This window comes from Camellia sinensis, chromosome 14 (assembly GCF_055761805.1).
Source record: "Camellia sinensis isolate YWXY chromosome 14, ASM5576180v1, whole genome shotgun sequence".
Classification (NCBI taxonomy): domain Eukaryota; kingdom Viridiplantae; phylum Streptophyta; class Magnoliopsida; order Ericales; family Theaceae; genus Camellia; species Camellia sinensis.
Window position 1 is genome coordinate 42,448,387 of NC_138974.1, and position 13,944 is coordinate 42,462,330.

General features: G+C 40.5%; 1 protein-coding gene across 1 annotated transcript; it reads left to right on the forward strand.

Moving 5' to 3' along the window:
• The first annotated feature begins 1,970 nt into the window (after positions 1 to 1,970).
• Positions 1,971 to 2,825, forward strand: LOC145806941 (uncharacterized). Its single transcript, XM_082904804.1, has one exon. It carries the CDS (start codon positions 1,971 to 1,973, stop codon positions 2,823 to 2,825), a length of 855 nt encoding a protein of 284 aa, XP_082760930.1.
• Positions 2,826 to 13,944: the final 11,119 nt, after the last annotated feature.

Consider the following 13,944-nt stretch of genomic DNA (forward strand, 5'->3'; position numbering starts at 1 on the left):
GTATTGTTGTTGTTGATTTAAAAGTTCTTTGAAGGATAAATGTTGATTTGATTTTTGTGATAAAAAAATGTAGAGTTTCCAAAATGGGTTTAATCTCAAATCGTTTTATTAAATTCCCAGTGGGTTGGTTTGGTCATTCAACTCAAGAGGATGATTTAATGGGGTTTCTTTATGGGGATGAGAAAAGTTTGGTTTTTGATGAAAACCCTAGAAATTGGGAATTTTGGTAATATGGCAAATATCTTTGAAATTTCTTATTTTCTTGTTTTAAAGGGATGAAAAGAGTGAGTTACACCAATGTTTGGCAAAAGGGAAAATTACGTGTGATATGAAAATTGTGACTATGTGTTAATGAAACATGTTAATCTTGTGGATGAACATTGAAAGGAGAATATGAGAATGTGAATGTTGACATTGTAGCAGAGATAGTCAAAAGTGGAGAAATGTCTTATGGTATGGAAAGAATCATTTGCATTGCATGTTATTTCATTTATTATAGTGCATTGTGAATCTAAATCGTTGAGATTTTCATCATGAGAAAAAGATTAGTTATTGTATTGAGAACCATGAAAATGTGTAAGGGGTAAATACGTTGGTAAGTCTGGATAGGAGGTGTAGATGAATTTGTTAAGTTGGCCTGAGTGTCCTTGGTGAAAGACCAGAAAACCGCGCGGATAGGTGTCGAGCCTTCCGGTTAATACCGGTAAAAATGACAGTTTGATAGTATTCGTAGAGTCTACTTGCAGACATCGGCCTAGGGATTACCAGTGTCGTATTTACCGCCCCTATTGAATTAATGATGGAAGTTTGAAATTGATGAGATCACATGATGATATTGAGAGTATGGTGAATTTGAAATGAATATTTTCCTCAATACCTTAATCTGGTATGGCATTGCAATTACATTTGTTATTATGTTGAGGAAAAAGCATAACGGTATATACTTTGTGAGAATTTCTCTACTGGGCTTTATGCTCACCCCTATGGGATTTGGTGCAGGTAAAGATGTGGTGATCCCGCCAAATTGAGGGCGTGGATATTTTTGTGAAGAGTAGATGACTCTCCTTATTGTTGTTATTTTTGTAAAGCCAAGGGCCAACATGTATGGGTCGTAGGGACCATTTTGTGATACTGGGCTTTTGCCTTGGAAGATGTAAGCCCTTAAGGGCATTTTGTTGCTTTGAGAATAGATGCTTCACATGCAATAGATTCATGTGTTTTATTATCATTGAATGTATATCCACATGTGGAACTTTTGTAAAGACTCATTTATTAATTATGCAAAGATAGAAGAATTGTTGTAATTGATGTGGAAATGCTAATTAGTATGGGTGGTTCATGTTGAATTATTTCGGGGTGTTACAATTTGGTATCAGAGCTACTGGGTTTGAATACTTATGGCTCGCGGGAAGTGGTCGTTATACCACAATGGGTTCATTTCGCATGACTAGGAAATGTTTTGCTTTTGTGATTATGTGACAACATGTTTATCTGATTATGTGGGTATGAGATTAGACTTTTGGGATGTTATTTGCGCCTATTAGGTTCCTTGAGGTCTTAATAGAAGGGTACCTGATCAATACTCATTCTACTAAGAATTCTTGGTTCCTCATGGGACGAATCTCATCACTAAAGGATAATTTGCATGTGTTTATGTGACTAAGGTGCTTATGTGGAGTGAATTAAATTGTTTGTGTAGTAGGATGTATGTGGTTGCTTTAGCCTAACGTGTGAAGTTAGCGGCGAGCACATTTGGAACTATGTGCTAAATTATTTACTTGTCTCTCAATTAGAATGTCAGGAAGGGTTCGAATTCGAGGTGTAGGGGTGGAAAGCGAGGTCGAGGTCGCTGGGGAGTATTTGAGGTACCGGTCCAAGAGGTCCCGGTACAAGAAGAGGGTTTAGGCCAAGCTGACATGGCCGAACAAGTGGGGCAAGCGGAGGTGCCGGGGCAAGCCGGCCAAGCCGCAATGGGAGCTCTAACATGGGAGATGGCGAGGGCATTGAGGGAGTCCATGAACATTTTGAGGGCGAAGACCCAAGCAAGGGAGGTTGTAGCAGAGACTAGAACTAGCTTTCTCACGAGGGAGTTTCTAAGGGCCAAGCTGGATGAATTCCATGGTGGCCCCGATCCAAAGAAAGCGGACGAATGGTTGGAACAAACCGTGAAGACCTTTGATATGCTTCGCATAGAGGATAGGGAGTTGAGGGTGACCCATGCTAGCTATTACCTCAAAGGTGACGCCGGCCAATGGTGGAAGTATGCAAAGGGCCGAATAACACCGACATGGGAGGCATTTGTGACGGCCTTCCAAGACAAGTACCTACCTCCCACGGCTCGGGAGAGGTTAAGGCAAGAATTCAAGGACCTTAAGCAATTGAATATGTCTGTGGCCAAATTTGAAGCGGCATTTTCTAGTTTGTCCCGGTTCGCACCGGAGTTAATAGCAACGGAAGAGCGCCGTTGCTTTGAGTTTGAGCAGAGGTTGAGCACAAAGATTTTGTTCAAGGTTGCCGGGAACATGATCCGAGAATATGATCGCCTTGTGGAGGCGGCTACACATGTGGAGATTACGATGGAGGCCGAGGAGAAGAGACTTCGAAATTCGAGGTCTAGGGTCCAAGGGTCACAGGGGGACTTTAGGCCTAACAAGAAGAGCAGGAGCACTTTTTCATCCCAATCCCAGCCACAGCAGTCTAGATCCACCTTCTCCTTACCTAGTGTGAACTCGAGGAAAAGTGCATCGAGTGGATTTTCTTGCTTCAAATGTGGCCAACCGGGTCACAAAGCCTTTGCATGTCTGCAGAAGGACGGAGGACAGTAGATGTTGCCACTACCGCCTAATCGATCTCAGAGTCAGTCTTAGAGTAGGAGTGAGGGGCCTACTTACTTCCAGTGTGGTCAGTCGGGGCATATGAAGAGAACATGCCCGCAGTTGGGAGGCACATCTGGCGCATCAGGGTCTAGACAGACACAGAGCCACCAGCAGGCTCACTCAGCTTAGGCTTCGAGAGTTCATTAGGGAGCCGCTTCGGCTCAGTCAGTACAGCAGGCCTATGCTTCAAGAGAGGAGTAGGTTGACCAGAGACCACAGGGGCGCGTGTATACTGTTACAACGCCAGAGCAATTGCCAGGACCTTCGGTTGTGAGAGGTATTTTTATTGTGTGTAATTCTCTGGCCAGTGTGTTGATAGATACGGGTGCGTCTCATTCATTCATATCTGCTGCATTCACATCTGTATTGGGGTTAGAAGTGGCACAGCTAGCATCTCCACTCAGAGTAGAGTCACCAGTTGGTGGTATAGTTGACTTAGATCGGGGGTGTCGTGATTGTGAGATAGAGGTTGCCGGCCGTAGACTCCCGTTTGCTTTTGTGTTGCTAGGCATGTCTAGTTTTGATGTCATTCTAGGCATGGATTGGTTGACTTCGTATTGGGCAGTGATTGATTGTTTTCGTCGGAGGGTCACAGTGTGCACCTCGAGTGGAGATTGTTTTTATTTTCTGGGGGACAAGAGTGATCGGGCCTTGTCGCCAGTATTTGATCCTAGTGGTAAAAATGAGCTTAGCAGTCTTCTAGCTACACTCTCGGATAGTGAGAGTGACGAGATCCGAGTTGAGTTGCCAAGGGTGGTGTGTGAATACCTAGAAGTGTTTCTCGAGGACCTTACTAGTTTGCCACCCCACCGAGAGGTTGAATTCACCATCGACTTAGTGCCTGGAACGACACCAATTTCCATGGCGTCGTATAGATTTGCACCTACGGAGTTGCATGAGTTAAAGATTCAACTCGAAGAGCTTTTAGTCAAGGGCTTCATTCGTCCTAGTACGTCACCTTGGGGAGCGCCGACTCTCTTTGCAAAGAAGAAGGATGGGTTGTTGCGGTTGTGTATCGATTACCACAAGTTGAACGGAGTCACTGTTAAGAACAAATACCCTTTACCTAGAATAGATGACTTGTTTGACCAACTTAGAGGGTCTTGTTGCTTCTCCAAAATAGACTTGAGATCGGGGTACCATCAGTTGAGAGTTCAGGAAGGGGACATCCAGAAAACGGCCTTTCATACGCGTTATGGCCACTACGAGTTCCTAGTAATGCCCTTTGGTTTGACCAACGCACCGGCTTCTTTTATGGATTTGATGAACCGAATATTTAGGGAGTACTTGAATCGTTTTGTGGTCGTCTTCGTGGACGACATTCTTATCTATTCAACCTTCGAGGAGAAACATGAGACTCATTTGAGGATTGTGCTTGACTTGCTTAGGGAGCATCAGTTGTATGCCAAATTTGAGAAGTGTGAGTTTTGGCTCACCGACGTGAAGTTTTTGGGCCACGTCGTGTCAAGAGAGTGAGTAACAGTAGATTCCTCGAAGATAGATTCTGTACAAGATTGGGAGCAACCTAAGAATATCTTTGAGATTCGAAGTTTCTTGGGGCTGGCAGGGTACTATCGTCGATTTGTAAGAGATTTCTCTAGATTAGCCTCGCCTTTGACTAGATTGACTAGAAAATGGGTTAAATTTGTGTGGAGTGAGGCTTGTGAGAAGTCTTTCCAGGAGCTCAAAACTAGATTGACCACGGCACCGGTATTGATTATTCCGGAGAGAGGGTTGGGGTATACTGTCTTTTGTGATGCGTCTCGGGATGGGTTTGGTTATGTTTTGACGTAAGAGGGAAAGGTTGTAGCATATGGCTCCCGATAGTTGAAAATTCATGAGAAGAATTACCCTACCCACGACCTAGAATTAGCCGCAGTAGTATTTGCCTTAAAGATTTGGAGGCATTATTTGTATGGTGAGAAGTTTGAGGTTTTCTCTGATCATAAGAGCTTGAAGTATTTGTTTTTTCAAAAAGATTTGAATCTACGCCAACGGAGGTGGATGAAGTTTTTAGAAGATTATGATTTTGAGTTACACTATCATCCGGGGAAGGCCAATGTAGTGGCCGACGCCTTAAGTCGAAAAATCGTGAGTAGCTTGGAAAGTGTGGTCATTCGGGAGTGGGCTATGTTGGGTGAAGTCGGAGAATTTAAATTGCAATTGGGTGAGTCTGAAGATGGTGCAACTTTGTTCTCCTTGAATGCTCAACCTACCTTGATTAGCAAAGTTGTAGAAACACAACGGGGAGACTAGGAAATAGAGTTAATTCGTGATAGAATCTCCAACGGGAAAGAAAAGAAGGGTTTAAACATTCACTCGGATCAGAGTGTACGCTACCTAGACCGTTTATTCATGCCTGAATGTTGTAAAGAAGAAGTGCTTCGAGAGTTCCACCACTCACGCCTTGCAGTATATCCGGGAGGCACCAAAATGTATCATGACCTTAGCCGTCAGTTTTGGTGGAGGGGTATGAAGCGGGACGTCGCATCCTTTGTGTCTAAGTGCCTTACTTGTCAACAAGTGAAGGTCGAGCATCAGAGACCAGTGGGTTTGTTACAACCGTTACCTATAGGTGAGTGGAAGTGGAAACATGTAACCATGGACTTCGCAGTTGGGCTTCCTAGAACGCAGCGGGGCAATGATGCCATTTGGGTGATTGTTGATAGGTTGACTAAGTCCACACATTTCATTCCTATGCATACTACAGACTCAGTTGAGCACTTGGCAAAATTGTATGTTAGAGAAATAGTTCGACTTCATAGGGTTCCAGTAACCATCGTGTCGGATAGGGATCCTCGCTTTACCACCCGGTTGTGGCAAAGCCTTTAAAAGGCATTAGGAACCAAGTTAACCTTTAGTACCGCTTATCACCCTCAAACCGATGGACAGTCGGAACGCACCATTCAAATTTTGGAAGATATGCTTAGGGCTTGTGTCCTAGATTTCAAGGGGTCTTGGGAGAGGCACTTACCATTGATCGAGTTTGCCTACAACAACAGTTATCAGGCTAGCATTGAGATGGCACCGTTTGAGGCCTTGTATGGCCGATCTTGTAGGTCACCCGTTTGTTGGGCCGAGGTAGGAGATGCACCGTTGTTGGGACCGAAGATTGTTAGGGAGACTACCGAGAAAGTTGCTCTCATTCAGAAGAGATTAGTTACGGCCCAAAGCCGACAGAAGAGTTACGCCGATAAGAGAAGGCGACCCTTATCCTTTGAAGTAGGTGATCACGTGTTCCTTAAAATCTCACTTAGGCGAGGTTTGATACGGTTTGGCAAAAGTGAGAAGTTGTCTCTGAGGTTTATCGGGCCTTTCGAGATATTGGAAAGGATTGGGGAGGTGGCATATCGATTAGCCTTACCGCCATAACTTTTTGGGGGTTCATAACGTATTTCATGTGTCAATGCTTAGGAAGTACGAACCCGACCCTTCTCATGTGTTGGATTGGGTTGAATTGGAGGTAGATGAGGATGCCTCCTACGAAGAGCGACCGGTTCAAATCTTAGATACTCGGGAGCAAGTGCTACGAGGCAAAACCATACCCTTAGTGAAAGTATTGTAGAGACACCATGGAATCGAGGAAGCGACTTGGGAAAGGGAAGCGGAGGTCCGCTCCAAGTATCCAGATTTATTTGAACGTGCTTGATTGTTTTATTTTGAGTGTAATGTTCCCTAGTGATGAGGGGAGAGTGTGAAATTGTTGATCACCGATTGTTGAATGTATTGTTAAATTGAGCATGAGCTTATCGAAGAATGATACTTTGTTGTAAATGTTTTATCTCATATCTCTAATTTGAACGAATGTTGTTTAGATGAAATGATGAAGGAAAGAAGGGTAAAAGTTGGTTGGGTGTTGATGTTATAACTTGAAAATGTTGTTAGTATAATTATAGTTGTAAAAGCATATTTGTTTGTTGGTTTGTCTAAATTTCGGGAACGAAATTCTTTAAGGGAGGGAGGTTATAGCGATCTCGATTTTTCCTCCATTGCTTATTGTATTCTGGACTTGAGATTCCGTCATGGTTGTTGTTGCCTTTATCTTGTTTCCATCTTTTAGATTCTTTGTATTTGAGTTTTGGAATGTGTTGGGCAGGTTTGAAACAGGTTGGATATGATTTGAAATAAATAGTTGCTGCCCAGATTTTGATTTTTTCGCTCGAGCAAGCTTTGGGTTTTAGTTCTTTCGCTTGAGCCAGGGTTCTTTCGCTTGAGCCAGGGTTCCTTCGCTCGAGCAAGATTTGCGTAGTGTGCCTCTTGGCTCGAGCGTGCGTCTGTGTCTCTTTTTGACCTGAAGGTTGTGTTTCTTCGCTCGAGCGAGATTTCCTTCGCTTAAGCGAGCGAGGACTATGTTTTGAGTTTTTTTGCTCGAGCGAGTGCTCTTGCACTCGAGCGTGCTTCTGGGTTGCAGACCTGAAGCTTCGCATTGTTCGCTCGAGCGACGCTTCTTGCGTTCGAGCGAGGTTCTGTTGTGTCTGGTTGCTCGGGCGACCACTCCTTCGCTCAAGCGAGCCTTGAGTATATCAATTCGCAGCAGCGTGTTTTTGCACACTTTTTCACTTTTTTCTTCCTTCAAACCCTAGATCCGGCACACTCTCTCTTTACATATGTCTTTTCTCTACAAATACACTTGGTTCTTGGGTGTCTCTACCCTAGTCTCTTTGAAGAAAAGGTAGAGCTTGGGGTGGGCTTCCTGTTGATCCGAAAAAGTTGGGCTTTAGGGCACTTTGAGTTTCTTCCCATCTTCTTCTTGAGCTTCTACTTTGAGGTAGGGAATTCTTGACACTACAAAAAAATTGACTTTTTGCGATGGTAAAATACCGTCGCTAATACTTTTTGCGACGGCAAAATGACTTTTTGCGACGGCAAGAGAGGGTCGCAAATGCAGGGGTCGCAAAAGAGTTTTTGCGACGGCACAGTGCCGTCGCTAATGTTTTGCGATGGCATTTTTGCCTTTTTGCGACGGCACTGTGCAGTCGCTAATAATTTGAAATTTCTTGACTTTTTTGTGACGGCACTATTTTACCGTCGCTAAAAATGTTATTTGAGACGGCAAAAAATACCGTCGCTAATAGTCTTTTTTTGCAACGACAAAAACACTATTTTTGCGACGGTGTGGTGCCGTTGCAAAAAGTATTAAAAATATGAAAATTTCTATTTTTTGCGACAATGTAATGCCGCCGCAAAAAGTATGAAAAAATAATAAAATTTCTATTTTAAATAATAAAATTTCTATTTTTTGCGACAGTATAATGCCGTCGCAAAAAGTAAAATCTGCAACAAAATTAATAAAAATATTAAAATTTTCTATTTTTTGCGACGGTGTAATTCAATAGATGCCTCCTCTCCTCTAACATGGAAAACATGGAAGCAAACTATCCTTTTAAAATTGAATACTTTGAATAAACAGAATAATATTTACAATTGTTGATGTAGTCTGCAGAAATTTGTAAGATTGTAGAGGGAAAACAAAACCAGAACATGATTTAGAATTAAAAAATGGTAGTTTTGCTCCTACGACTGATTTCCATGACATTGCTTCATGCTCATACAAAAATTGAGTAACATAGAATTCCCAACTCCCAACTGAAATATTCTACAAAATCTAGAACAGAGGTCCAGCAGTTGAGAGAGTTGATGCCACTGGTGGTAGACAATCAATTTGCAAACTGTTCTATGGCTTCCAGCTGATAATCCATTGTTTGTGCTTCAAACATCAAAATTGCATGGTTCTTCCAACATAGATATTGTGTCTCATAGATGGGTTGAATACTGTAAATCTCTTCATTGTAAAATCCTCTGCTACTATAGTTCTTGAAAATTGAGCAATGAGCATCAATTCGCTGTGCCCTGGTATCATACAAAACGATAACCATCATATACAAGAAGTGGGATGGAATTGTGTGCAAAACAAAACACACTACCTCCAAGACTGCAGCCAAATTTGTTCAAGTCATAAGTATTCCACATCACAGCAGCCATCGTTTGTCCAAAACCTACAACTGTTTCCGTAATATAATATATTGCAGTCAATCGATTACACGTACCAACTACATCATCTATCACATGTACATACTTAAGTAATAACTAAACCTTCTAGTATGGTTTAAAGAATAAACAACACTATCAATCATCTTTGAAGTCGATGCATTTAAAGGAGAGCTTGTCGTATAAAACATCATAAGCACCAGACATTCTCAAGCACAAGCCTAGGCTAGAGGTTTTTTTTTTTTACCAAAGTAAGGAGCAATTTATCGATAGGTAATCATCAATTAAAGATCCTACGAATTCTCAACCAAGTTCCACATGTTCAATTTTCTATCAAAAAGCAAGAAATAAGCAATATTATCTCAAGTTAAGATGCAACTACACACAATGATCAGTGGCACAGATATTCGGGGGTTGACAATTATCATGTGCAATATCGTATTTTGGTTAAGAAATAAGCAAGATCTCAAGTTAAGCACACACATTGGGGGTTGACAATTATCAAGTGCAATACCGATTTCTAATTCACATATGTAATGCTTTAGAGCCTAGCTAGTGTCCAGCAAATTTGCCAGTAAATTTTGTTTAGGAGTAGAAACAAATTTCACCAGAAAGTCGTTTCAAAAGTTGGGATGAAACTTTCAAGATAATTTTAGGAAAACCACTTCGAGACATTATAGAATGGTTTTGGAAATTCTAGATAAGCTTGTAAGAAAGATTAATGGTATTTTTAATATTGATAACAGATCTCACTAAAGAATTTTCTTTGCACACATTTTCTTTGCAAGTTATGTTAACACCATTAAGTGAACAGCTAATGGAAGAAAATTAATGGTAGTCGAGAAGAATTAAGTCCCAACCTCAAGGGAGATCACCAAAATTTCCTTACCAAAAACTTCAAATCTTTTGCATCAATTCAAACTTTTGGATGAGTAGGTTTCTGAACACCTCACAGACCCATAAGAGAACACCCGCATCCAAAAGGCAATTTGCAGTAAATTAATCCACTGAATATTAATTGAAATGCAAAGTACCTTACTACTGACAAAGAGTAACTCCTCTCCATGATCATTCTTCCAAGATGTCACGTGACCTCCGTAAAGATACACCTGTGCAACAGGATAAGTTTACTGCAAACAACATGAATTATGCACACCTTGCAAACTGCAATGTCATATTTTCATTTGGCAAGAAGTAACTTAAGTCCAGAACAAACAGAAAGTTGTGTAACTCCATCTAACCTATTTTGTAATATTTTATACATAAAACACTGACTAGGCAAAGAGAGAAAATTTTTTAAATAAATAAATGTTAACATGCTCATTTTAAAGAAAGCAAAAAGTAGATCAACTTAGGTATATTTTGTCCCGTTGGACACATCAAACCAGCCTAACCTTCCATCTTTCAATAAATTTTCAGCTGGGATGGACTAGTTGACTCAACCTTCAATTATTAGTCATCTAACACATAAGGACATAACACAAGATTGCCAAAACATTTTTCCCCTGCCACCTCTGAGAACATTGAAACAGTTGATTGATGGAGACAATTTCTTTTTCTGTCAACTAATTGGTTAAGAATATTTTATTTAATTTTTATAACCGAATGGAGAAGTATCTTTATTACTTGAACATTTAAATAAAGACTTAGCAAAACCAAAAGTAAGTCAACATGTTTGTTCATAGCATACTATCTAGTTCAATATTCTGTTCATGGCACACGAGCATACTTGAACATAAATATACTTATATTGAGACTAAATGAAGGAGTACAAAAAAGTCATTCCCCACTTATGGCCTCCCTTGATCAAGGGCACTGTGAGAGGTAAGGCTCATAAAAAACTAATCTTTTGGCTTAAGTTTTATGAAGTGGTTGCCTTTTTTAATCATACCCACATTTGACACTTGGCCGCCAAACTTTTACTACTCAACAAAGCAATGTTTCCTTCACTAAATTAACAAGTGAAATTTCCAAGAAAATGTGCACCTAAACCAAACTAACCATTGTGTCCCAATCACAAAAATATACACCTCATTTATCTTTTATTTCTAATTTAGCAAATGAAGACTTTATACCTATCTTTTAAACCTACCTCCAATTTTAGACAGGTCCCAAGATGATTGTATATCTGTCTACACATTTCAATAAGTTCATTACTTTTTACCTCTTTCCTATTATAAATATTATACCAAAATCTATGAAAATTTATAACTAATAGCTGAAGCTGAAGCATAATCCATGTAAACCAAGCGACACATAAATTATGTGGATCTCAAATCAGTGACAACGTTAAATTAAGTGACAATCAAATCAGCACTGATAAGAAGGTGAATCCTCACTAATCTCTCATGAAAAAATAGGTAAGCAACAGAACATTTTGTAACATAAGTATCCTCAATACTTCTAAAGGATATATATGAGAAGACTGGTGTGCCTGTTGGAGGAAGGGAGTTTCTGGAGGCACTAAGAAGCGATGCTCATGAAATTTCCAGTGAATTCGGTGAGAACCACTGTTCCTCTAGCCACGAAGCTGTAGATCAAAGACTGTTGCCCCATCTCTCTCACACTCAAAACCCTAAAACCTAGAGAAACAAATGGGTAGAGAGATAAACAGAAGGAGAGATTCAACAAAGTTAAAAATGAAATTCAACATCAAAAAATAAAAAATAAATAATTCACTAGGTAAGAGTTTCCTGTAATACAATTAGAACCTCAGCAATCTTACCAACAAGTGAAGGGGCAAGGGTCTATAAGGGGGAGGAGGAGGAGGAGAAGGAATCTTTCGCCTCATAACCCTCATTCACCTTTTCTCTAAGTGAGCTCTCTGCCGAGTGACTTTAGCTTCATCTTTCACAATTGATGCCGACTGATTTAAGTTTGTAGAAGTATTCATGGAACCACCAGGAGTTGTAAAGGAGGTGGAGAGTTCTACACCTAGAACTTCTGCTCTTCCTCTTCCTCCTCGATCGTGAATCATCCGAATCAGCATCTGAAACAAATTGAGACGGAGAGAGAGAGAGACGTAAGAAGAGATTAGGGATTTTGAGATTGGGGATTTTGGGTTTGGGTTTGGGTTTGGGGTGGGGGGAAACCCGAGCGGGAATGGAAAAAGGGGAGGGGAAGAGATTAGGGATTTTTGAGATTGGGGATTTTGGGTTTGGGATGGGGGAACCCGAGCGGGAATGGAAAAGAAAGGGGAGAGAATGGAAAATTTTTTGAATTTTTTTTTTTAATTTTCATTACAAATAAATATTTAAATAATTAAATGATTCTTTTTTTTTCGCAACAGAGGATGTCATTGCTAAAAAAAATTATTTTTTATTAAAATAATTTTTTTGTAGTTAATGAATTTTTATTTTTATTTTTTCATTTAGTAAGGTTGAAAATTTATTTGTTTCATATTTATTTTAATGAATATAAAATTATTATTTTTTTTTTATTTGGTAGAAGTAGGGATAATATTTTCCATTAAAATAAAGTTAATTTTTTGTGGCCAATGAGAGAAAGAGATATAGAGAGAGAGACAGGGAGACAGAGAGAGAAAGAGATAGAGAGAGAGACATATAGAAAAATAGAGAGAAACAAGATATGAGCGAGAGATAGACAAAGAGAGAGAGAAATAGAGCGAAAAGAGATGATCGAGAGAAAGACAGAAAAAGAGAGACGAAGAGAGAAGAAAGATGAGCGAGAGAGACACAGAGAGAGATAGAGAGAAGATAAATGAGCGAGAGAGAAGAGAGATAGAGAGATAGAGAGATGAGAGATGAGCGAGAGACAAAGAGAGAAAGAGACAGAGACAAAGACTGACAGAGAGAGAAGAGAGGTAATATTTTGTGGTAGAGGAGAGGAAGGCGCAGTAGTGGTGAAGGTGGTGGATAAGAGACGATGGTTGTGGTAGTGATGGCGAAGGAGATTAGTAGTGAAGTTGTGGTAGTGGTAGAGTAGATGGAGTGACAGTGGTGAAAGAGAGGTAATGGTAGTAGTGGTAGTGGCAATAGTGGTAGTGGTGGTAGTGGAATGGTGGCGATGGTAGTAGTAATGGTAGTCATAGAGGTGAAATGGCGACCGTGGTAGTAGTGGTGGTAGTGAAATGGCGTTTGCAGCAGTGGTGAAGGTGGTAGAGGAGATGAGTGGTGAGAGAAAGAGATTAGTGAGAGACACAGAGAGAGAGAGAGAGATAAAAGAGATAGAGATAAGAGAGCTGGACGAGAGACACAGAAAAAGAGACAAACAGACAGACAGAGAAGAGTGATGAGTGAGAGAGAGAAAGAGAAGAGTGACAGAGACACAGAGAGAAAAAAGAGAGACAGACAGACAAAAAACAGTGATGAGTGAGAGAGAGACAAAGACAGAGATAGAAAAGAGAAACAGAGACACATAGAGAAAGGGAGAGACAGACAGACAGAGAAGAGTAATGAGTAAGAGAGGGAAAGAGAAGAGAGACAGAGACAGAGAGATAGGAAGATGAAAAAATTGGTGAAAAGAGAAATGTTCAACAGAGTAAGGCGACGTCGTTTATAGTAGATCGATAAATCGAGAAGGAGCTCGATAAATAGAGAAAATGGAGTAAGAGAGTGAGCAAGGTGAACATAGTGAGGGAGAAATAGACAAGTAGACAGAGAGAGAGAGAGAAGAGTGATGAGTGAAAGAGAGACAGGGAGAGAGAGATAGATAGACAAAAAAAGAGATAGAGAGAGAAAGAGAGAGAGAGAGATAGATGGAGAGATAGAAAAAGAGAGAGAAATAAGAGATGAGCGAGAGATAGACAAAAACAGAGAGAAATAGAACGAAAAGAGATGAGCGAGAGAGAGACACAGAGAGAAAAGAAATGAGCGAGAGAGATAGAAAGATAAGAGAGAGAGAGAGAGAGAGAGAGAGAGAAAAGAAATGAGAGAGATAGAGAGAATAGAGATGAGCGAGAGAGACAGAGAGAGAAAACAGATGTGAGAGATAGAGAGAAGAGAGATAGACAAGAGACACAGAAAGAAAATGAGAGAGAGAAACAGACAAACAGAGAAAGAAGAGTGATGAGTGAAAGAGATAAAGAGAAGAGGAGAGATAGAGACAGAGAGACAGGAAG